General features: G+C 54.1%; 8 protein-coding genes across 8 annotated transcripts; 3 read left to right on the top strand and 5 right to left on the bottom strand.

Annotated features, from left to right (window-relative positions):
• Positions 1 to 371: 371 nt before the first annotated feature.
• PUNSTDRAFT_128785 (uncharacterized protein) lies at positions 372 to 3,879 on the top strand (the record flags this gene model as incomplete). Its single annotated transcript, XM_007377958.1, has 14 exons — positions 372 to 535; positions 591 to 637; positions 689 to 733; positions 791 to 823; positions 889 to 1,005; positions 1,439 to 1,642; positions 1,692 to 1,712; positions 1,767 to 1,791; positions 1,887 to 1,909; positions 1,963 to 2,118; positions 2,180 to 2,272; positions 3,088 to 3,491; positions 3,540 to 3,680; positions 3,733 to 3,879. The coding sequence occupies 14 exons, from the start codon at positions 372 to 374 to the stop codon at positions 3,877 to 3,879; spliced, it is 1,620 nt and encodes a 539-aa protein (XP_007378020.1).
• A 109-nt stretch (positions 3,880 to 3,988) lies between these two features.
• PUNSTDRAFT_123305 (MFS general substrate transporter) lies at positions 3,989 to 6,604 on the bottom strand. The gene is made up of 15 exons (XM_007377959.1): positions 6,061 to 6,604; positions 5,959 to 6,003; positions 5,840 to 5,899; positions 5,775 to 5,787; positions 5,613 to 5,716; positions 5,474 to 5,552; positions 5,274 to 5,417; positions 4,996 to 5,213; positions 4,893 to 4,937; positions 4,790 to 4,836; positions 4,636 to 4,728; positions 4,548 to 4,580; positions 4,446 to 4,492; positions 4,316 to 4,388; positions 3,989 to 4,250 (listed from the first exon to the last, which is right to left on the bottom strand). Exons 1-15 carry the CDS (start codon positions 6,589 to 6,591, stop codon positions 4,178 to 4,180), a joined length of 1,605 nt encoding a protein of 534 aa, XP_007378021.1. The 5' UTR covers positions 6,592 to 6,604; the 3' UTR covers positions 3,989 to 4,177.
• A 699-nt stretch (positions 6,605 to 7,303) lies between these two features.
• Positions 7,304 to 7,892, bottom strand: PUNSTDRAFT_40812 (uncharacterized protein; the record flags this gene model as incomplete). The annotated part of the gene is made up of 2 exons (XM_007377960.1): positions 7,304 to 7,667; positions 7,693 to 7,892. 2 exons carry the CDS (start codon positions 7,890 to 7,892, stop codon positions 7,304 to 7,306), a joined length of 564 nt encoding a protein of 187 aa, XP_007378022.1.
• A 1,948-nt stretch (positions 7,893 to 9,840) lies between these two features.
• On the bottom strand, positions 9,841 to 13,125 carry PUNSTDRAFT_128788 (DUF221-domain-containing protein; the record flags this gene model as incomplete). Its single annotated transcript, XM_007377961.1, has 7 exons — positions 9,841 to 9,910; positions 10,338 to 10,798; positions 10,859 to 11,066; positions 11,126 to 11,853; positions 11,913 to 12,589; positions 12,644 to 12,945; positions 13,001 to 13,125. The coding sequence occupies 7 exons, from the start codon at positions 13,123 to 13,125 to the stop codon at positions 9,841 to 9,843; spliced, it is 2,571 nt and encodes an 856-aa protein (XP_007378023.1).
• A 1,017-nt stretch (positions 13,126 to 14,142) lies between these two features.
• PUNSTDRAFT_139769 (uncharacterized protein) lies at positions 14,143 to 15,204 on the bottom strand. The gene is made up of 3 exons (XM_007377962.1): positions 14,901 to 15,204; positions 14,655 to 14,838; positions 14,143 to 14,588 (listed from the first exon to the last, which is right to left on the bottom strand). The coding sequence occupies exons 1-3, from the start codon at positions 15,011 to 15,013 to the stop codon at positions 14,481 to 14,483; spliced, it is 405 nt and encodes a 134-aa protein (XP_007378024.1). The 5' UTR covers positions 15,014 to 15,204; the 3' UTR covers positions 14,143 to 14,480.
• An 819-nt stretch (positions 15,205 to 16,023) lies between these two features.
• PUNSTDRAFT_128790 (uncharacterized protein) lies at positions 16,024 to 16,829 on the top strand (the record flags this gene model as incomplete). The annotated part of the gene is made up of 6 exons (XM_007377963.1): positions 16,024 to 16,042; positions 16,093 to 16,239; positions 16,291 to 16,327; positions 16,382 to 16,411; positions 16,474 to 16,505; positions 16,654 to 16,829. The coding sequence occupies 6 exons, from the start codon at positions 16,024 to 16,026 to the stop codon at positions 16,827 to 16,829; spliced, it is 441 nt and encodes a 146-aa protein (XP_007378025.1).
• A 447-nt stretch (positions 16,830 to 17,276) lies between these two features.
• PUNSTDRAFT_117041 (NAD(P)-binding protein) lies at positions 17,277 to 18,924 on the bottom strand (the record flags this gene model as incomplete). Its single annotated transcript, XM_007377964.1, has 8 exons — positions 17,277 to 17,592; positions 17,655 to 17,768; positions 17,847 to 18,019; positions 18,097 to 18,190; positions 18,254 to 18,330; positions 18,402 to 18,429; positions 18,681 to 18,807; positions 18,902 to 18,924. 8 exons carry the CDS (start codon positions 18,922 to 18,924, stop codon positions 17,482 to 17,484), a joined length of 747 nt encoding a protein of 248 aa, XP_007378026.1. The 3' UTR covers positions 17,277 to 17,481.
• A 1,089-nt stretch (positions 18,925 to 20,013) lies between these two features.
• PUNSTDRAFT_128792 (uncharacterized protein) lies at positions 20,014 to 20,946 on the top strand (the record flags this gene model as incomplete). The annotated part of the gene is made up of 1 exon (XM_007377965.1): positions 20,014 to 20,946. The coding sequence occupies one exon, from the start codon at positions 20,014 to 20,016 to the stop codon at positions 20,944 to 20,946; it is 933 nt and encodes a 310-aa protein (XP_007378027.1).
• Between the last annotated feature and the right edge of the window lie 2,210 nt (positions 20,947 to 23,156).

The raw sequence follows: 23,156 nt of genomic DNA on the forward strand, positions 1-23,156 counted from the left end.
CTTCCTACCCTAGACCTTCCTCGGAAGTCCCTTGACAACGTCCCGGAGCCTAATCAAGCCGATTCTCTGCGTCACTGTTGGATATGATTCAAGCTCTGGTTCTGGGCTCCGAATGGCCGGCATCTTGGCTTATCGGTTTCGTAAAGTACGCGATCATCGAGTTCAGGCTCCATCAGGTGTGACTTCATCTGTGCTATAATCGTAGCGGCAGCTCACACAGCTATCTGAACCTAATCGTGGCTGAAGTCATGCGAGCGAAGACGCCAGTAGGTCCGTCTCCCTATATGATACCGAGAGGCTGAATGAATCTGATTCTTTCCTTTAGAGACACAGCAGCGCATTCCTGTGTATCCCTTTTTAAATATTCGAGCATGGCGACACCGGACACCGATATGGACGTCGATATAACACCATCGTTAGAACCTGGGAAGGTTATCACAACAGGACAGGAACATCTTCGACGGTTAGGCGATATTGTCAAGTTATGGAACGTCTCCATCGACCGTCGAACATCCTGGAAAACCGATCGGGGCAGGTCAGACACTCAAAACCAGAAAGTACGGCTAGCATTACTGACACACGTCATCTAGACTCTACAAGTACAAGCTCCCAACGTTGACCATTGGTGTCCACGGTAGTGAGTCTCTAGCGGATTGTCCCTACGCAAATTCGTATTAATCCTCTGAAGCGACGGGCTCAGGAAAGAGCACGCTGATCAACAACCTCCTTGACTGTTAGCGCCCCTGAGTTGCTTACTTTGGAAGACTGTTGATTTCTATACATTATACAGGTGACATCCTTCCGACTGGAGCATCTGGCGAAGGTGAGAGAGCACCCGACTCCCTCGTGCGCCGTTTCCTGATTATTTGACTTATGATATAAACGTAGCTGTCACCAGTGTTCCGATCTTCATATCGTACCACGACGATATCGATGCTCGTTGCGTTATCGAATTCGTGGATTTGAAAACCTGGAAGACCGAGATCGCGAGGTTCTTGGATGATTGTACAGACACTGACGGTGTTCGTGACGTCGAAAGAAGCATCAAACAAAGCGAAGATAATGCGATCAAGTCAGTTTGGGACAAGGTAGCTGCTATGGATCGTTTTCGTTACCGCTAAACACCTCATCCATCTTATCCAGATTGCGTCCATTTATCCAGGTCTGTCAGCAAGGAAAATGAACAACATGACACCAGAAAACGTGCTAGAGTATGATCCAGGTTTATACATTGACTTCAGAATATCGAATACCTCTAATCCTGAATTTTGCAGCATGTACTTCGTTACTCGGTACCGAAGAAGTGATACGAGGAACCACAGGAAATGTAGCCAATCAACTACGCTCATATGTCACGCAGATGAGGCCACATTCCGGGAGTAGGCTCACAGGCGAGTAGATCGTGTTTTTGCCTCATCTGTAATTGACACATGCCTAGGTCATCTGTGGCCTATAGTTCGCCATGCGACCCTCCATTTAAAGGTCGACTTCCTCGAGACAGGGATACGCCTCATCGATCTTCCGGGAACAGGTGACGCAAACACAGCTCGAGAACGTGTTGCGCTCGACTATCAAGATAAAGCCGATGCCTTTTTCATCGTCTCACCTATCACAAGGGCCAAGGATGACGGACCGACACTCGGTATATGTGGATCATTGTTAGGTATTCGCAAACTCATATGATACTACAGATATGGTGAAGTCTTTGTCAAGTAGGTTTCAAGTCACCCGTTATTACTAACTTACGCTCATCTCTTCACAATTAGTGGGTGAGTTCCTTCTCACCAATAAGTATGTCTGCTTCTCACAGCTTGTTTTATTACACCAGCTGTTGGGTAGGATGAGACTACGTATTGAATGCACTGCAGCTGATTGTGTGTTATTAGCGTGGACAAGCTTACAATTATATGTCAATGATACCCATTACACCTTTGTAATTTTTGCTCATCGTTGTGACACCAGGTACACATTCGGATTCAAATCCTGAAACTGTCTTGCGGGACTTTCAACCGGAGGAGTCCGTGGAATGGGATATGTTGTCTCACCGTCGCGAGGCATATATGAACAAGTTGAAGGAATGCAAAGATAAACTCTGCAAGCTGAAGCTTGGGTGCGAGGGTATGCTAACATGAAACGTGCTAAGGTGTATCAGGCTGAGAGCTCACTACTTGAATCTTAGGCCACGTCTCAGCCCAGACCTCTCGATTAGAGAAAGAAGTCGGCAATTGGAGCGCGTACCTCGCGGATGTAGACAAGGCCAGACTCCGTATCTGTATGGAAGCTCGCGGAAAGGTTTGCACTTCACTCGATGTTATGCTACATTGTACCCATCACATACTATGCGGTTCACCTGGTTAGTTTGTGAAGAAAGGGTTGCGAAATAGACTTTCCACGATCTTGGGAGATATAGGCAAGTTGATCAATCAGTTGTGCGTTCATAACTGGAAATTGACCTCGCCTACAGATAGCAGACAATTGAAGGTGTTTACCTGCGCTTCAAAGTGTCATAGTGATGTCTCAGGTATGCCATTGTATGAGCGATAACAAACACGAGATATCTTACATTGCGAAAGGTGGCGATTTTGGTTATTCCAGTCCCGATACCACCCCGGATTCCGGTATCTGCGAGCTGCGTGCTTGCTGGAAGGCGTTATCATTGAGAATGCGCAACGACGCTCTCAAAAGCTTTATTGTCCCGTTTTCCATCCATGTCAATGATTGCATTGACTTTCTTGACCACACGTTAAGCAGTGGTCGGCTGGAAAGGAAGTCCCTCGGGACTGAGTGGGAGAATAAGGTAAAGCCTGAACTGAAGCGGGCGCTCAGATCCTTGGTCAAGAATGAACAGAAAGCTCTGAAGCGAGTTTTCGATGACTCGGGTATACTCGTTGCCTGTGTCAAGGGTATTTTCGAGGTGAATCACTTACCTGTCTTCGGCGAAGATTCCCATCGATTAATCAATGCAGGGAGTTGGGAACTGTTCAATTGTTGTGGATGCATTGTATAGGAAGGCGTGGTCAACCGTACGAGCAAGTGAGCCTTCTTGTCTTCAGAACCGATGGATGGTTAATCTTCGCATCTAAATAGCATTGCGCCGCCACGGTATATTCCACGGGGAGAATCTAAACTACAGCTTCCTTGTTCCCTTCCGGGACGAAATGATTCGGGAATGGAATCGCATGTTTGGCCAAGCGTTGCTCTCTGATGTTGCAGAAGACGTTGTCAAGTTGCTCTCGGAGGCTCTGGACACGCTTGCTTCCAGGAAAATAACGAGCCCCACTCTACAAAGACAATTCGATGTTCAGCGCCGTCTTTCCGTCTCGAAAGCTCGACTGTCCCTGACCATCGCGGCTCAAGAGTTTGATTCAATCGTTCAACGTGGAAGACAGCGACTACACGCATCTTTATCAGAGTGGATCAAGGAGTTTCTAAGGTCCGAGTACGATGAAGCGTTTTCGTTCACGGGTCGCGGTAGCGTCTATTTGCAGCAGGTTTGTTGATATGCATGATCACTGGTAGATCACTGACATGCCTTCCAGGCTCATTTTCGCCGTTTTGTGGACGACAATAGTGAATCTATGTTTATACACGTGTGGAGTCGTCTCTCAGGCGGTCTCGACGACCTGACAGGGGACGTCCAGAAGTCCATGTTGAGGTGTTTGAACAACACAATTGAACAGGTGCGTTGCAATAGACGTCAACCCGGTAGCGACAATGTGAAGTATCACCTAGTGCACCCGCTCGATATCAATTTTATGGGACGAGCCCAAGAAAAACGTGAACTATGAAGAGCACCGAGAAGAGATAAATAAAATAATCACCTTTGCAGAGGAACAGCTGGCGCGATGCCGGCTAGCGTCACCGAACATGGCCATCTGATCAACAGCAGATGGCGAAAGCGCTGGGCAGAGTATAGATCACCGAGAACCTCACAAAGTATCTTTGTGGTTGGCATGTATGTGTTACATGAAACCATGACATAGTCATTCTATATTCTATACAACTATCACACACGTCTCCTGCCATCTATCTCGAAACCCAAGTGAAATAAAATCGTTCATTGATGCGCCGTGCGAAGGGGAGAAAGCCGTCCCAGAAAAGCCGTCCCAGAGCAAACACCCTACACAGGGAGACGTCCCTTTTTTATTCTAGCTCGCAGTTTTTTTCTGCCTTCCGCTTACTCAGGTCGGCGCGGGCTCTTGGGCACCATGGCCCAGATGCATAGCAGGACAACCATCATAGCGACCACACTGTCGTCTCGCGTTAGCACAAGGGCAGCACAAAAACATCAGGAGAAGGAGGGGAAAGGACATACAAAGGCTGCAAAGCGCCGATACCGAATCGCGCGGCGAGGATGCCGGTGATGAACGGTAGAACGGCGGATCCAGCTGGAGTGTGCATGTAATTAGTGTCAGAGTCGCTCGTATGATGGGGAGCCTGCGTACCAGTCCCGACGCCGGCGATCCAGCCCAGCGAGCCTGTGAGCAGCCACCTACACCCAAGCGTCGTCAGCTTCAATCATGAGAAGGAGATAGAAGAAGACGTACTTGGGCATGATACGACTTGCTTGGTTTACGAGACTACGATCGTTGGTCAGTTGGTATATCAGGGGAAAAAATGGAAGATAATACGTACATAGGGTACATCGGACCAAACAGCAGGCCGATGATCGAAACCGCAACCGCGTTCTCGATGAGCGAGGGTACACGCCATATAGTGATCTCAAGCCTGATCGTTGGTAGACAGAGTAAGGCGACAATCCTTTGAAGGAGTAAAGACGTCGACGTACGCGATGGAGAGGGTGACGTAGATGAAAACTACGCGGCGCTCGCCGACCTACACCGTCCGGTCAGGAACACAACCACCGCCGCCACTGGATGGCAATCACATACCAAACGATTGACACCGATCAGTAGCACCCGACCGAGCGCCAAGCCCTACGCAACCTCAATCAGTGACCTCTTCGTCATCCCAGTTCTCCAGGAATCGACCTACCCCGAAGAACCCGGAACTGACGTATCCCGCACTCGGGCCTCCGCCGCGCCGGTCGTTGAGGAAAGACACGATCCACCCGCCAAGCGTGACCTCCGTGCCGACGTAGATGAGCGCGAAGAGCGCGAGCAGATGCAGCACCTTGATCCGGAAGATCTGCGAGTAGGTCCCGTCGGTCGAGGTGCCTTCGGTCACCTCGTGGCCCGTTTCGCGTAAGAGCTCTGTTCGAGCGTCAGATACAGGGGGAGGAGATGCCGCAGAGGCGAAGGAGGCGGACGCACGGTTAAGGGTCTTGAAGCGGTACACGGTCACAACGAGCGCGAATGCGAGAACGGCGATGCCCAATGAGATGAGATAGTGGAAACTCCACCTCTGTTGGGACGAAAAGTGTGTCGCAGCGAGCGGGGCCGCGAAGGCACCGATACCTGTCCATAATCGTGAGAAATACGGGTCAAAAGACGAGGAGAGGGCTGGGATGTACCGTACGACGAGTGAATGAGACATAACTTGGTGGAGACGTGCGCTTTGAGGCTGCCGACATATCCATTGGCGCTCGCATTCTTTGGACCGCGTTTAAGTCAATAAGACGAAAGTGAGGGAGCTGTAGGGAAGGAACGTACGAGGATAGAGAAACCGAAGCCGGAGAAGACGCATGCAGCCGCGAATAGCGGGAAAGGCGGCGCCGCTGCTTGAATGCAGTATGCGATCACGGGAGAGAGCGCGGCTGACGCGGGGTCAGATTGGAGCCCTGTATACAGCGTATGATGATGTTCGTGGCATACCTATGAACATGGCCTGAACAAGAAAGGTCAGCATGAACCGTACGGCGCGAGCGAAGCACACGCACCTTGCCGAGACCAAGCCTATCAGCAAGCCAGACGTTCGCCAACGCTCCTCCAACATAGCCCTGGAGAACTTGTTCGTAAGGGTTCGATCTAAAGACGTTAGGTTGCTCGCGAATCGTACCACGCAGTTGCAGACAAAAATGAGGGACACGATCATAAAGTCAACCTAATTTCATCGAATGAGTACGATCATAAGACGAGACTGTGAGGAAGGCAAACATACGTGATATACCTGCTGGATCCTCGGAATCAACGGCCCCGTCGAGCCGTCGTTCCAGCCGTTTTGGAACATCACCAAGCACATTACCGCGAAGTGCATCCACTCCCGACGTCGCATCTTTTTGCGCAACGCCGACGAAAGCGGCTCGTCCACCTCGAACCTGAGCGAGGGCACGCCCGGCGTCGAGATCCCACCGACGCTGGAACGGATCGTCTTGCTATCGACATCTTCGTCCACCTCCTCCACCTCCTCCTCCAGCTCGAACTTAGCGTCGATGTCGCGTTCCTGCAAGCGGGAACCGGCCTCGAGGGCGAGGGTGTCGCGGGATCGGAGAGCTTCGGAGCGGCGTCGGACGCGGTCGACGCCGGCCGTGAGGTGCGGCGAGAACACGGGGAGGTCGAAGGAGTCGGTAGATCCGAGAGCGTCCTTCAGGCTACCAGGGTGTGGGCGAGTCGAGGGGCCCGACGCGGCGAACGAAGGTCGGTGGCGGATGTGCGCATTTTCGAGAGGGGGATCGTGGTGGTCGGAGGACATGGCTGGAGAAATCGAGAGAGGGGTGAGATGAGATGAGATGAGTCGAGGAGATAAAATGTGAATGAACACGAACCCTATTACGCATCTTTCATATCATATGGAAGGGCTGGAATGCGCTGGATACGTCAATTGAACGCATCATGTCTTGGTGGATCCTGGATAAGCTGTTCGTCCGGGCGACGTGGTAGGTGGTGGTGCGGCGACATCGTGAGCGTTGATCGGCGTCACTCATGAAGACGGTTTATTGTAGATGCGTTTGAGATGCGTCAAAGCAGCTGAGATTTTGTGCAAGGCGACCGGTTGCCCACAGACACGATGAAAGCCGAGGAGGGAGAAGCCCTGAGCCGAACACCCGAGGACCGCACCGCAGAACCGGACCGGTGCCGCCACGCGTTCGAGCCAGCTGGTCGACCCTCTGCACGAACCTGCTCAGCCTGTAGTTCAAGGTCGCGGAAATCGTATACTGTCGTCAACTCAAACGCTTTCTCATGAGTTGCATGCTTATTCAGGTGACGATGGCACACTACGTTCGCATTGAACATCGATCTATGCACCGTCACCGGTTTCCGCGATAGCACGCCGAAAGCCAAAGCACGACAAGTCAGACGTCACATGATCGAAGCATCTAGGACCATAGACCAAGTGTAGACATTCCTTGGGTAAGTGTAAATATCCCTGTCATAAACGTACAGCTGCTGTAATTTTGCGCGTCTTAAGCGGTACGCAGAAACATAATTGCAGAGACCAGCAAGAAACCCAAGCAGACGATGACGCCGACGACGACGATGACCGCCACGGGCGACGTCGCGCACACGACGAACATGAGCGCCATCGGAGTACAGACCATGCCCACTCCGATGAGCAGACCTGTTTCGATCTTATCGACGCGCTCCGGAGCGAGGAGTAGGATCGCGGCGGCGGCGGCAGCGCACGCGAAGGCACAGTTGGCCAGGATAATCGCGGCATCCAGCAGCCCCTTGTCCGACGCGTTGGCGCCTGCGAGGCTGGTGATGATCTGCACCGCGATGGCAACGATGCACAGAATCTGGCGAGTGCTTGGGTAAGCTCGTAGCCAGCTTTGAAAGTAATCGGCAGGCTCACGTATTGCAGGTAGACGCTCTCCAGGCTCCCGACGACCTGTCTTTCTTCAGCAGGCTGCTGGGCTGGTAGAGATCGCGTGAAGACGCGTAGAAAGACGACTGCTGCAGCGGCATACCGTTGATTGCGTAGCGTTGGCCTTCCTCGTGTGGAGTCGGGTTCGGCGATGGCTGGCGCGACGTTTGGCGGTGGCTCAAGGTCATGTTGGTAGACTGAGGAGAGCGGCGATCGGATGTAGTCGTTTGTGCTGGAGGGCCTCTAAACAGACTCGAAGGAGCTTTATACTTTCGTTGAACATGACCATCGCTCCATATAAACTTCCCCCGAACTGAGGCAAATCGTCGCTCTTCAGCTTCGAAATCACGGTGGGAGCAGGTCGGTACTACATTTTAGTGCAGGTCACTACTTTTCAGTGCGAAAAGTGGGGAAATCAGTGCCCTTTGCCCGGAGAAACCGGTTTCGGCGTGCGCGGGGCTGTCCCGAGCGCACTTGTGATGGACGCAGCTTCGGCACTGTCTCACAGTACGGGGAGCCAGGCTCCGACCCATCCACTCTCCAGCTATTTGCGCTCCAAACAGAGAGCGCCCGCGAGGCTGAATCCGAGTTGAATGGGATTTGGGAAGATAGGGGAAGATACTGGATTAGGAAGATGGCGGTGCAAAGAGAATGATCCGAGGAATATCCGAATAGAGGGGAGCGCAACGCTGGAGAGCGGCTGGCACATAATGTAATTTGCAATTAATGCCGAAGCTCGGCTCTGACACATATTCTCCCAGGGTAACTGAAGACCCAGCTTGGGGTCAACAACCGCGCGCAGGTAGCACAGCCACAAGTGAGATTCGCTCAACAACGAGCATATTCCTTTCTCGTCGATAGGTGTAGGAGTGCTAAGGCATACTCCGTGGACTGTTGCAACCCCTTTGGGTTGTTGAATGGTGAAATGAACTCATGAGCTTAGCGGACCACCGTTGCAGCAAGTCATATATGACAGGGAGTCGTGCGGACAACGCGCGCATTTGACGAAGTGGTAACGTGTCGCATTTCGCGACTTTCCTTTTTCGTAAGGACGGGGTTCAATCCAGAGACGCACACTTTTTTCAACAATGCATAGCAATTGTTTCCGACCACCGAAATCAAGGGCGCCCTCTCCAGCTTAATCTAGGTCTTTAAGAGCCTAATAACTAACATTATTATGTAGATGACAGGATTGTGTACCCTCTATCAGGGATTACTAGGGGATTGCAGCAGTATGAGCCGGATTGGGGACGTGGCTGTGCTACCTGCGCGCGGTTGTTGACCCCAAGCTGGGTCTTCAGTTACCCTGGGAGAATATGTGTCAGAGCCGAGCTTCGGCATTAATTGCAAATTACATTATGTGCCAGCCGCTCTCCAGCGTTGCGCTCCCCTCTATTCGGATATTCCTCGGATCATTCTCTTTGCACCGCCATCTTCCTAATCCAGTATCTTCCCCTATCTTCCCAAATCCCATTCAACTCGGATTCAGCCTCGCGGGCGCTCTCTGTTTGGAGCGCAAATAGCTGGAGAGTGGATGGGTCGGAGCCTGACGGGGAGCACTGATCTTTCGTGCTCTCTCTGCGCTGTTGGATTGGTGATGGGAAGTTCATTGACTCACCCTTAAGCAAGCGTCTCCGGGTGCCGATCACGCCTCGTCGCATGCTCTCACACGAAGCTGTCGCATTGAATCTCACTTTGATGACGAGGAAGGCACGCATACTGACTGTTTCGGACGACGATGTTTAAAGCATGGTGGATCTCAGAGGCTTCATTTTACTGTCTACGAGCGGCAAAATACCCATAGTAGAGCAGCGTTGTAACATCCAGCGATCCCTCCTTTCGTTCCGATCACTCGAACCATTCGGTGTACTTCGTGACAAACTTCACTTCTTCGAGGCCAGGCCGACTCATTGGGCTCGTGGAGGATGCATCGGATTCAATTCGACGGTTTCCTGTATAGGTCAGTAAAGATGCAAGCGTCCGTGCTTGCTTCCCTCGACCATAGTCGAGCAAAGACTTGCCAAAGTGGAAAGTCGAGAGTCCATTGAGAGGCTACCTCGGGTGAACATCAGCGAGACGTATGTCGCCTTGCAGAGAGCGAACAGCGTAGCGGGGTCGAGTCATGCCCCGGTTGGTTTACGCGAAGAAGGTTCGCGCCGTGCTTTGCTTGGCGGTGGGGACGGTTTCTGTTCCCTCGAGCAGGCGCCTGGCGAATGATGGGATAGTCTGAAGTAATTCTACGTCAGCAAAGTTAGCTTTGCAAAGGGTAGGCTTCATCCTGGCTTTGTCTAGCATGGCGCCGGCGTCAGTGTTAGCTCTCTGGCAGCGAGACTGGTTGAGGGCTGGTCACTACCGTTATTGCAAAGTGCGATGGGCGCCAATCGGGCTGAATGATTCGCCGGAGGCTGTCTTCATTTTCAGTGCATGTATGACCCGAGATAACGTGCTCTAAGTAAGCTATCGGCCGCACTCCGCATGGTCCGAAAACTAGAAGTCGCAGGGAAGCGGCAGGACTATTAAATCGATACATGTACAATATGGGTATACAAGGCCGCGAAGTATCATTCTTCTTCTAAAGTCCCCAAACGTATGATTAAGTTTACTGTCCTCACGAAGTAGTCATACCCCCATACCATGCCTCGTCCGGCGGCCCCATCACTACCTCCACTTTCCCGTTATCGAGCATGCGGGCCCACTCACAACTTGACGCGACGCCTTCCATCCTCAGCCTCCTCATCTCTGCCCTCGCCAGTCCGAGCTCGTCATCCGCCATCCAGATCAGCCGCTGGTCCTTCCACGTTGAAGGTGGATCGAACGCCTCCGCATGCAGACCAGTCGTACGGCCGTACTGCGCGCCTGCGAGCATTTCTTCTGTTATCCCGCACTGAAGGCCGGGAGGAATCGCGGGCGACGTAGTGCCGGAGGTGATGCTCCCTCTAATGCTGGCCGCGTCGGGGGAGGTAGGATTCAACCACGCCACGGAGCTAGACTTGAAGTAATGTACGCCCGTGTCGAGGAAGGTGTACGTCGCGGGCGAGAATTTCCATCGCACCATCCAGATCTCGCATAATGCCGTCAAGATCATCATGACACCCTGTACCGATAATGTCAGCCTCGCTGAACAAAGATCGACAGCGCGTTGTATGCAACGTACCATGACCGATCCACCAAGCGAGCCCATAATAGAAAGGCCGTTACCGGCAGGCGCGCTGAGGAAGAACAGCGTACCCAGCCATGCCTCTAAAAGGTACAGAGCAACGAACACCGTCCCGAGGGCTCGGGGATAGTATAACCCGCCGGTCTCTAGCTCCTCAGGCTGTTCAACCACATACAGCACCAAGTACTTGTAGGTGACGTAAAGCCTGTGATTCAACGCAATGAGTAAAATCGTCCAGCAAAATGGGACCTCGATGGTACTCACAGGAGAAACCCAGCAGCGCCAATACCGACCACGACGGGTTGGACGACCGAGTAGACGATGCATATGCATCCCATAAGCGCAACGGTAGGCCACGCAGTTGCCAAATCCAGCTTGCCCATCCCCCAGTCCGTCCTCCACACCTCTCTCGGCGTGTTCATCCTGCGCATATTCCGCCACTTGGCCATGAGCAACGGCACGATGCGCGAGACCCCTGCGCCTGACATGGCCAGCGTGCTAGTGATGAGATACGTGATGAACAACACGCCTGCGTCGGGAAGGTGCGTTGCGAGCTCGCTGGGGAGTTTGTCCGTGGCCAGGGTGATGTGGCTGAGAGAGGGTGGTAGACCAGAGCCGAGGGTCACGACAAGGAAGCCAAGGATGACCTGGAAGAACCACATCCGGGAAAAGAGCGCTTTTTCGATATCTGATCGACGCGGAGAACCTTGCAGGCTGATGAGGGGGCGAAGGAGGACGGGAAGGATCGCGAAGAGAATCGTAAGAACGACAGGTGGGAGCACACCCTGGACGATGCCGACGACTGGGGCGGGAAGCTCGCAGATCCAGGAGAGGAGGCGGACTTCGTTGCAAAGGAAGCTGACGTTTGAGGTCACACCAGCGAATGCCGCAGGGACCGCACACGCGATGATCAGCCCAATGGCGAGCAACCAACTGATCCCCGTCCTCAGCGCGCGCATCGCGCGGGACAGTCCTAGATTGCTCCAGATTACCTACGTCCGGTTCACGTTAGCGAACATTCGTCTGGAGGTCAAAAAGATAGAAAGCTCACATCTTCCGGCACGACATCTACCGCGGCATTGATTCGCGTGTGCTTGGTCACAGCCCCGACGTTGCGCGCAAACGCGTGGGCGTCCTCCGTTCTTTCGAAACGCACAAATGCCGCGCCCGTGAGCGGATGCAACTGCGTGGCCCACAGCTCGCCGCGCTGCGCCGCCTGGTAGGTCGCGCGCCCAGCGTCGATACGATCGCTCTGCTCCTTGATCTGCGCCGGAATGTGCTGGAGCGTGTTCACCTTCCTGCTCACGAGTGGGAGCGGGCCGATGCGGTGCGATGGCATGTCCTCGAGCGTGACGAACTTCGTGGCAAAGTCGTAGGGCGACTTTTCGGGGTCGGCGAGGCCTGGGTCGGAGGGCACCCTGTTCTTGTTGACGTTCCTCGTCGCTTGAAGCAGGAGGGCACCCTCGGCGCGTTCGAGTTTGAGGCATTCTCGTTCGCGATGGGAAAAGAGCTCGTCGAGACCGGTAGTGGACCGGGGGAGCCAGATACGCAGTATTGGCGTGGGGACGAGAGACCGAATGGCGTCGGATGACATGAGGGAGGGAGGGAGGTGGGTGAGCATCACCGTGCGGGCGCGCGCGAGGCGGCTGTGCGCAGGAGAGGAGAGGTACTTCTGACGTATGCGGATGAAGTTGGCGTATTCGCGGTGGAGGAGGAAAAGGACATAAACTGTGGGATACTCGTCACACACCTCGTGAAATATGTAAGTATGGCGAAACGTACGAATGACGGTGACGGCAACGAGCAGGTGCGCGACGTGCTTCAATTGTTGGTCTTTCGGCACGTTTCCGAAGGTAAACATGTTCAGTCCAGATAAACCTGCATTGGGAGTGGAGGAGGAGACGGGCATGAGGACGATGCACGCGAGGACCGAAACGGGGAGGAGAATCGTGCACATGAGTCGGATGTAGCGAACGAAGAAGTAGGCATCGGGACCGTTCATGTCGAGGATGTGGACGTCATCTTCACGAAGAAGCGCGGAAAACCAAGAGTAAAGTCTGACGGGAAGGGGGCGAGGACGTTTGCTATGGGCGTTCGTGAGTTAGCGACGTATAATAAGAACACAGAGGGCTTCCTCACTGCATCGGGGTAAGGAATGTGCGGGGTTGGTAGAAATTGCGATAGCGAGCATGGTAGAAGTAGAATACGACGATACAAGCCATGAACGCGATCGAGCCAAAACTGAGTGCTACGTCGCGATCCATGTTTAGACCACCATGCTTGCATGTCGATCTTGCAAGCGCTCACCTGAAAGAAAGGAAGGGACGGTAGATCCTCCTGAGTACGCTGTCGTCGTCGCCATTCTGCGAGCGATGCGTTGCTGCTACTCGGTGGAGGGCGAAGCCTGGGTGAGTCCGACATTTTGCAAGGGCCTTTTGAGGACGGGCAAGCTGACAGAGAAGTTCATAATGACGATCGACACAAAGGGCCCGATCTAGTGTCATGGCTGGACGCGTTTGGTCTCTCCGAAGAAATCATCCCTTCATGGAGTATACGTGCGGATCTATCTCGCGCGATCGTTTGGACTGTAGTAATGCATCTGTTGTGAGGGATGCAACGGTGAAGCAAGCACTTGCATAGTGGGCGCCGGCATATTGGTTTCCCTGCAAAGGCTGAAGACGGAGACTTGCCTCAGCGCCGCGTCAATGCTTGCCTTCCAAAAGTGGCCGACGCCTGCCTTCTGTTTCGGAAACGCCGGTCTCTCAGTCATCAATCATCTAGCCCAAAGTACCTCCTCAACCCTGAACTATCGCTGAAAAGGCGGCGTGTATCCTTCAGGCGGGTGCTTCTGTTTCAGATGTGTATATCACGCATGTTCGGCAGATACCGGCGCTCGCAACGGCAGTGAAAGGAGAGGAAACAGTGAGTAAGTATCCAATTGACCAGTCAGATACTCAATCCTCATCAATCGTTGATACTGACCCAATGTAAGCTTACCTGACCAAGTTCGGTTGCCGCGGCCTTCCGAGTCGAGGTAGATTCCGTGCCTATCGAACGACCAACCGGTGATGCACCAAGATCCCGAAGGATGGCCGCCAGAGCAGTATCAAGTACTCGAACAGCCGATATACGTGCAAGTCAGCCCAAGTACTAAGACAAAAGCGCCTGTGCTTGTGCTTCAAATGCGTAGGCGATATGTGAGGCAGGGTTTCCCCATATCTCTGCCGCAGATATACGGCTAGTCTCAGGTTCAATGAGAGCTTTCCCGTTCATAGAGAGAGATCAGACTAGATTTATGTTGATGATGAGCAAAACGACGAGTGGAAGGGGAGGTAGAGGAAGGATACTGCGTGAAGGGAGGTATGTATACGCCACGTGGTGACCTATAAATAGCACACACAATGTTCACCTCCGTCGTGTTGCTTTCTTTAACCTCCTAGGAAGTTTCCTTGTGCATCACAACTGCATGACGTTCCCGACCGCGACATACTATGTTATACGCGATGACGAACTCATGTGCAAGGCAAGCTTTCCGATTTATCGCACAACGCCAATCCCACGAAGTTGTTGGCCTCGACGAAGTAATGGAAACAGACAGCGCACGACTACGTTCATGCCGTTACGCAGAAGCGTATGTAACATTCACATCGCCCGTGCTCGCTCCTCCTGTGAACGTCGCAGTAAACGGCTTGTTCTGGCCGCAGACGGCGAACGCCGCTTTGATGCCCTTCAATTCAAATCACGTATGTCAGTACCGTGCGAGTGCAGCGAGCAACAGCTTAGAAGAACTCGCCTGTTCCCATCGCCCTTTGCTAATGTTGATCGTCGCACCCGATTGGACGGGGTTGATAGTGAACTTGACGTCTCCCGATTGGCCGACCGTCGACGTCGGCGCGCCTTCGCACTTCTCAATCGTGCCCGCGATGCCACCGCATATCTGCAGGAGTGCGACGTTGCTCGTATGGAAGTCAAGGGTGCTGGTATAAGAAATTTGCTCTTTATCAGACTACGGAGGGAGGGAGAACTATTGGGGACTTACGTGTTGGGGTCAGTGCACTTGACGTTACTGACGGTTTCCTGACGGAACTCCAGAGGAGCCGCGAAGGCTCCGAGAACGAACGCAGCGGCGGAGAGGACGACACTGAAGCGCATTTTGCTTGGGATTTGAGGGTTGCAACGGCAAGACGATCGAGAACAGAGAGAGCTACAAGAGCTTCGAAGGAAGCGACTGAGAATGAATGTGGGGTAGGCCTTCTGCTACGACAGAGTGAAGCTTAAGGAGAACGAGCGCTGCTGAACCCGACCAAGCAGGTGGCGAAGGGAAAGAGACGATGACCGATGGGGCAGAAAGTGGGATCGGTGTTCTCAGCATCTCTCGTCCTTATATCTGCCCGAGAACGAACGGAGGTAATATTCTGGAATGTGAACTGAAGCCGGCATTGTCCAGGTGACGAACAGGCGAAGCTCAAGCGGCAGCACGCGTGCTTTCGCCGGCATGCATTTGTTTCCACGGCCTTATTACGTAATAGCACATCGACTTTCGAAGTTGAAGGCTACGGCGTTTGACACGCTCACTTCCGGGCTATACGATGTATTATCTGCTTCTAGCCATACGTCTACCTACCTCCGTTGAACTTCGCTCATTCACCCCGGAGCATGTCAAGTTCTGCTGCCCGACCTAGCCTTCTGGCCATTTGTACCACACGATTGACCTTGTCTCATCCCTCGCTCTCCTTCACAAATATCGCCACCCTGGACGCGTCGGGACCGAGCAAACGTTTGGCTCTGAGACAGCTCCATAAGCCTGGGCTGCTAATCCCTCTAATCACTCTCGCGATAGGGACCCGGACGCATGAGACACGCCGCGTAAGGAACTGTGCCTGCAGGAAAAACTCCGTAGGGGGCAAGATGTGGCCCGTATATGGCAATACTCGTGGCCTGCCGGACGTACGCTCGCCAAGACGTCCCCCGGAGTGCGAATCATCCGTATTATTATGAAGGACAACGTCAACTTCATAGAACCTTGTTCGAGTTCGGCACGCGGGTGGCTTGAGTATTTACAAAAGGGCGTTCCCCACCTCTCCATCGCTCGCTCTCGCATTCCCCCCGTTCACAGTGGCTGGCATAAGAGACTCAGCCGAGGCAGACAGCCTGTCTCCGCTATGCCGATTCAGCACGTTGGTAAGTCACATGGAATACGAACAGGAATAATCTGCTTACTTTCCTTGAAGCATTGTTGAAGCTCAAGCTCACGGTGCCGACTCCCCAGCAGATGCAGATCATTGAGCACGCGTTACGCGTCATGCGCTCCATCCCTGAAGTGAGGATGTGTCGTGGAGGGCGCCCATTGCGGATCAAGCAGGAAGGATACAACTTCGGTAGGTACTCAATGCTCGCTGGCTATTGCAAGTTCTGATGCATTGTGGCAGCTGTTACTGCTGAACTTGACGACTGGGATGCATTCAAGTAGGTGTTTGCTTTATCGACCCTCTTGCTTTCAACCTCATGCATCTTTAACAGAAGATACATGAAACACCCCGAGCATGTAAAGTGGGCGATGACTCGTCCTATGCATCGTGATGGCGGCCTAACTCCTATCTTAATGTTTGCAGACTAGAGCGATTCCTCGCTCCTCTTCTTGATGGTACATCCTTCCTTCTCTATGATTCCCAGCGGCTTCGTTCAATGCACTCCCCGGTTCTCTCCCCGTGGCCCGACCATCTCGTTATCTGATCTCCCTTCCTCTCCTACACGCGTCCTTGCTGACCTCTTTCTTCGTTCTTATCTTATAGGGATCCTATCCTATCAGATCCACGTTACCGAGCACGCCGACCACCACGACGATGTTCAGCCTCATCGCGATCGCCGCCATCGCCGCATCATCGAACCGCGGGGCCAGTACGACGGTATCAATACCGGCGAGAATCTCATGGCCGATGCCAGCGACACCCTCGTGGCAAAGCTGTAGACGCAGATCTCGGCGACACTCATTTATCTCACCCTATGTTCTTTTCACCCCCCGGAGATACGGGGATCTCACCGGAGAGTCCCAGGCGCAGGAGGAATGTGCACAGGTCCCGGTATGCCCGATATGTACATCGTTGTTAACGAAGGTAGATTCCTTCGCGTGTGTTCACTTATCTGTTGTATATCTATGTAGTGTGTACTTGTATGTCATGGCGATGCGAACGGTGGCCCTCGTGGGTAGTCGTCCGCGTGCGTTTACTACCACCGAGTCGTGGCGATGTGAGGCTCGTGGAAGAGAAGGGAGTGTTGCCAAATCGCAGTTGTTCTTACTTACCGCATAGGTGAGCGTGCGATGCGTAGTGCGACCGGCTGAGGTAGCGAAGCTTCTGCTCATCCTCGACGGGAGTGGCTGATAACAACGATTTCCGATAGGTGACATTGATAGGACGTGAAGTAGAATAATACGGAAAGACAACCCGTCGTGCTATGTACGTGGTCGTTATGGGTAACAAGACGATGCAGTTGTGGAGTGACCATGGCTGTTTGCAGTGCCATTTAGCGCGATTGTACATATGGCATGCCCGTGCGCCCAAGACGAATAAGGGCATCTTGCTGACCTCGAGGTATCTGGCATGGGACATGACCCCGGAGACTCACATCCTCGCCTTGATCATTTTCTTTGCGCTCTCCGGATCGAGGACGCTTTCCGGGTAAGGCAGCACCGTCGTACGCAGGTGCTCCGAGCCTCCGTCAACCACAATGACCTAAGTGACAGAACACGAAGTCAGCCAGGGGTCAATCGAGAGACGGAAGGAGTGGAACTTACCTGTCCGGTAACGAAAGACGCGGCATCGCTGAACAACCACACCGCGGCGTTGGCGATATCCCTGATGTCCCCCATGCGCGTTAACGGCATGGCGCGCGGCGCCTGCGGTTGCCCCTACGCGAAGAGCAACGATATGAGCAAACAGATATGCTAGCTGACAGAGGACGATCGTCTCCGAGTATTGGAGAGGACAGCGCTTGCCTTTTCCCTTGCGGACAGCCTGTCCATGCCCTCGGTTCCCGCGATGGGTCCGGGTGCGATAACGTTCGAACGGACGCCGCGCGGACCTTCTTCCACGGCGAGCACCGCTGACGTAGCGTCCACCGCGGCTTTAGCAGCGGAGACGTGCACCTGGTAGGGTGTCCCTACGAGAGTAGATCGGGGATCAGCAGCGGAGCAAACTGACAGAAGCCCGAAGCACGGTGATAGGACGTAAGAGTACCATTGTAGTGGAGCGTCGCGCTGACGTGAATGTACGACCCATGCGAGGCGCGGACGTAAGGCAAGGTAGCTTTGATGGTGTGATATGTTCCCAGCTGTAGATAAGAATGATCGGTCGGTGGTGCCCCGCGATTCAAGGAGGCTAAAGCGAGGCTCACCGTATCGATCTCGATCACAGTACGGAAGGCGTTTTCTGACAGCCCTTCGATAGGCGCAAGGAAGTTTCCGGCGGCACCTACATCGACATACGTAGATCAACGCCTTCGGTGTTAAGCAGACCAGACAGAGGGGATAAACGCGACTTACCGCAGATGACGAAGTCGATATGTCCGAACTAGGTCACATGCGCTCGCATCAGTTTATAGCACCTTAATGAAAGATATCACGAAGTTGCGCAGACAGAGTGCAAACATGAGGCGTGTGGCAATGTATCGGGAGAAGAGACGACGACGCGAGCGCCATCCGGAACCAAACAGAAGGGAGTAACACCCCTTCCTGCGTCAGCATTGCCAGCGGGGGATTCTTCCCCGCGTAAAACGTTGCGCAAGGTTCAATCAAACCACAACAAAATCGGGCTTGGCTTACCTCCTCCACGCACTTCTTCACAGCTTCCTTCAGCTGTTCAGGACTCCGGACGTCGGCCTGGAGCGGGACGCATTTCTGCTTCGTTTTGGAGGAAAGATCGTGAGCGGACGCCGTGAGACGATCCAGCCTGAACACAACGCATCACACGGGTCAGATGAGGCAGGCACATGTCATGGGCGGCAACGAGCTGAGCAAATGATCACGCTGCGGCTGAGACGGACAATTTTATCGAACGACAGTCCATGCTGCTTGACCTCTGCTGTAGTCAAGGAATCCTGGCTCATGGACGAGATGGACTATTACTGCGTGATCGAGATAATAGTACTGGCTTGCAAACCGCCAGTGAAGTCCCTGCGCATCCTCCCGGCGTCATCGGCGTAACCACCCGGACTGGAAGCTGATCTAACCAATCCCGGACGCTGCTTCAAACGTCTGGGCCGAGCTTTCTGCAACAAATCCGCTCCTTCTCGATATCCAAGAGTCTGTCCTGAAGCCGAAGGGAGAAGATATACCACATGATCACAACCTCGAAGCCTAGCACCACTTTGGGTCGTTGCCACCGGGAATGGCGGCGAGATGGCTGCGCATTTGGGCAAGGCACCACCAAGTCTTTTGCATGGAAACTCGGAAATCTCGGGCGTCCACAATCTTCCTCGTTTGCGTGCCTCCTGGGGACCGTAGACAGCAGACTGATCCCACCTAGCGACTAGCTGACTGGCCAATGACGATATGTCGGACTCAGCGGTGAATCTCGCGTGTGCTGCGGGAGTCGTAGCAGCTGGCCGCACTCGCCGACCACATGCGATTTCATGAGGTGCGTACCTGCCTTGCTAGCGAACGTTTTCCCAACACGAACACTCAGCTGACAAAGCTTCCCCGCAAGGAATCCCGTGGGTATGCGCAGTCACTGGGCGGCGATACCGAGTACTACAACAGTCTCTTTCTTGGACGGATAGTCTCTCGTTGACATGTCTCTGACATCCCCTTACGAAATATCTGCGCGACGTTACGGCCTGTTCCGCTCGCCTCATTGCGGCGTTACGCACGGGTGTCTCTCGGAGGCGAAGATGGCCTCGGGAAAGGCTAAAACGCTGCACTTCTTCTGCCTGAAGCGTATCTTGTCTGAAAAAAATGGGAACGAAGTTTCTCTCATTTCGGACGAGTGGTTCCGCGACCACGCGATAAGACTTCACACCGCCTCCCGCGTTTCCGACCCCGGTCGGATTTTTCCTTCGAAAGAACACTTTAATGGATCCATACTCCAACGCGCCATCGGGACCTATGCTCTGGAATGCTGCCGACATCTAGCCCGCTCCGATGCTTGGCCACGGCGATGCTAACCCCACGTCCGCAGTCCTCGCCCCCCACACAACGCGCGATACCCAACTCCGGGCCGCGCGATCCTCTGCCTTTACGGCGAATACCGCGCCCCATAATCGGGGATCATCGTCGGATGGGCTTGGGTGTTGGTGGCGCCACCATCGTGGCAGCTGTCCCTTCGCAGCTCCGAGTCCCTGCCTCGCGTTTTCGCAGTTCAAGTCGGATGACCTGCCACCCTGGCTTCCCCATTCCCGTTCCTGAGCTTGATTTTCCTCGGCGCAACCGCAAGCTCCTCGGCTGGCAAAACCTAGGTCCAATCCCGTGTCGAACCGAGAGTCACGAAAACGCTTCGCTCTCGCTCGCCGCTGTCGTTACCCTCGCCGTCGATATACATAGCCGCGCGCCATCCGCCCTCGGTCCTTCGTCCAATCGACGCGCCCGTCCGGATAAAACGCGCGGGCGCGAGATACACGCTCGACCACGAGACCGAGGGTCCGACAGATCTTCGAGGGCGCGAACCACGCCATGTTCCCCAACCGCGCCCTCGGCAACTTCCCTCCCGACCTTCCTTTCCTTGACCCTGAAGCCTATCACGGGCGCGCAGGGCCTCGGCCGGTGTTTCTGGCAGCCCAACCCCAACCCCAACCCACCCCCTCCGCACCCGCGCATGTCACGCCCGGAGCTTGCGGCGCCGAAGGCTATCGCATTCTCTGATCCTGGCGAGACCGCGCGGATTTTTCGTTGTGTGATGCAAGGGTTACTAAGTGTTGTACCCGCCCGTTCCGGCCAGTGCTTGCCTGTTGGGTCTAGGGCAGGACCCCCAAGAGCGCGCTCCCCCTCCTTCTCAGTACCGGCACCTCAGCCTCGCTTTTCTGGTGGCCGCGGTGCGTTTCTGGCCCCGGTCACCTATCTCGTACCCGCATCACAGCCCGTCGCTCTCATGTAATGCGCATGTTTACTTTTCCCCCTCTGTTTTGCTTTTCTGTTTTTGAGATCCCGCGGTTTCATCATCGATCTCAGTGGCACTGCGTGTGGACGACCGCGATCCGCGTATGGTTATAGCTCATATATGACACATATTCCCTTTGCGGAGGTCGTGTTCGGCGCCATGTAGCAAGGAGAGGGGGAGGCCGGTCGCTACTGCGCCATCACCGGCGGCGAATAATCCCCCCCGCATACAAGCCGAAAGGCAAGCATTATTTCTCCGAGATTCTTCTCTACGGCAAGGCTTCTACCATCCGATACGGAGATGCGCACGCAGAACCCTGAGCTCCTCCCCCCCTTGCGTCAGAGCACCCGCAACCGGCCGAGCAAAGACCATAACTTGTTCGAGCGAGAGCGTCGCCGAGGACGTGCGCGGCAATATATCGGTGATCGTCCCCCCCACCTCGCTCGTTCGTTCGTTCGTTCGAACGCGATCACAATGGGGTCCTCGATGGCTCGATCTTTCCTCGGAGCCTACGAACTCCAAGGGAGCGCGGTAGCGAAAGCATTCTCACTCCCTTTGCCGGCGGGGGTGCGGTGGCGGATTACTGTGACACGTTCTCCCAGATATATCCTTTCCGTCTCGAAACGTCGTGGCAGAGATCCGACCGACGGCGCCTTCTCGTTGCGGGAACGGGGGGCGATTCGATAGCCCGAAGTAACGTCGAAGAAACGAAAAGAGAGAGAGAAAAAAGAACATCACGCTACGCAGTGCGCGATTTCTTCGTTTCGACGGAACGTGATGTTTTGGTAATGCGAAAGAAACCTATCGATCGTTTTTTTGCGTCCAGTTGAAACCGTACCGTTCCGTTCGTCGCTAGCATGACATTGACTGACAGACGCGCGTCCTGCTGTACGTACAGAGGTTTGCTAGCATCGATAGATGCGGCCAGAAGAGCGAAAAAAAACATGGTCGCGACGCGCAACGTCACACTTCCCACTTCGAGAGAGGTGAACAATACGGGTTCCGAACGTGCCCCCCGGCCATCTCGGAATGAAACAGCCCCCCCGCGCCGCCCGGAGGAGAGGGGAGAGGCGCCTTTTGTTCGGTACACAGATCGACGATTACATCGGGATAAGACGGGGCGGAAATGACGGCGCACAGGAGCCCACAGAGCAAGCAAGCTGGCTCGCACCGCTTTTGGGAATTTCTCCTAACGTTCGGCGTGCGGGGTCCGTTCGATACGGGAGCCAAGCCAACGATAACGCGAGGGTATACGGTACATAGCACAAGAAAATTTTCATTAACTATTCGTTTGGATGAGAGAGTGTTTAATGGGAGATACGAATTGAATTGGTATATATGGTGGGAAGTGGGTCAAGAGCCGGTGCGCGAGTCGAGGAGGGAGGGTTAATATACATATCGAAAGCTCGAAGAGAGGGATGGAGAGAGAGAGAGAGAGAGGAGGGACAAAGGCTACAGTCGATTGATCAAATTTGTAGAGGTAGAGTGAGAGAGGTAGAGAGAGAGAGAGAGAGAGAGAGAGAGAGAGAGAGAGAGAGAGAGAGGAGTGTGGTCCAGGGTCACCCGACAAAGGAGGATAGGATATAAAGTAAAAAGCCGGTATACAGACAGCAAAAAGGCGAGCGAGCGAGCGAGCGATGGGGGTGCGGGCCAAACAAAAAGAAAACGAGCGCATATAGTCAGGTCAGGTCGAGTTCTTTCATCAAAAAAAAGCGTAGATAGGTGAGCGTTTAGAGGATGTTAGGATGCGTCGGCGGCGGGCAACGAAAATCTCAGAAGCATGGAAACACGATGTAAAGAAAAAAGAAAAGAAAGAAAAATGTCCCACATTAAAAAATCCGGGGGGCCGGTTGCGTTTGAGTCTTTCGTTTATGTTTCGTTCTCGACGCGCGGGGTGGAGGTTTTTCTCTTTATTTATTGCGCATCTGGGCGCGCCCCTTATCGACCCGTCCTCCAATACTCCATCGCGGAGAAATCGTGCGCGGGAGAGCCCGCCGCCGAGGAGGAGGAGTGATGCTGCTGATGCGGCGCGGGCGGGTTCATGGCGAACGTCGACGTCGAGAGCGGCGTCAGCACCGGCGCGAGCGACGACGACGACCCCGACCCGAGCCGGATCCGGATCCCCTCCCGTCCCGCGCCGCCCGGTTANCGGCGTACGGCTCGTGCGGAGGAGGATGAGGAGGGTGAGGGAGGAGGGTGACCGGTAC

This window comes from Punctularia strigosozonata, assembly GCF_000264995.1.
Source record: "Punctularia strigosozonata HHB-11173 SS5 unplaced genomic scaffold PUNSTscaffold_1, whole genome shotgun sequence".
NCBI classification, from domain to species: domain Eukaryota; kingdom Fungi; phylum Basidiomycota; class Agaricomycetes; order Corticiales; family Punctulariaceae; genus Punctularia; species Punctularia strigosozonata.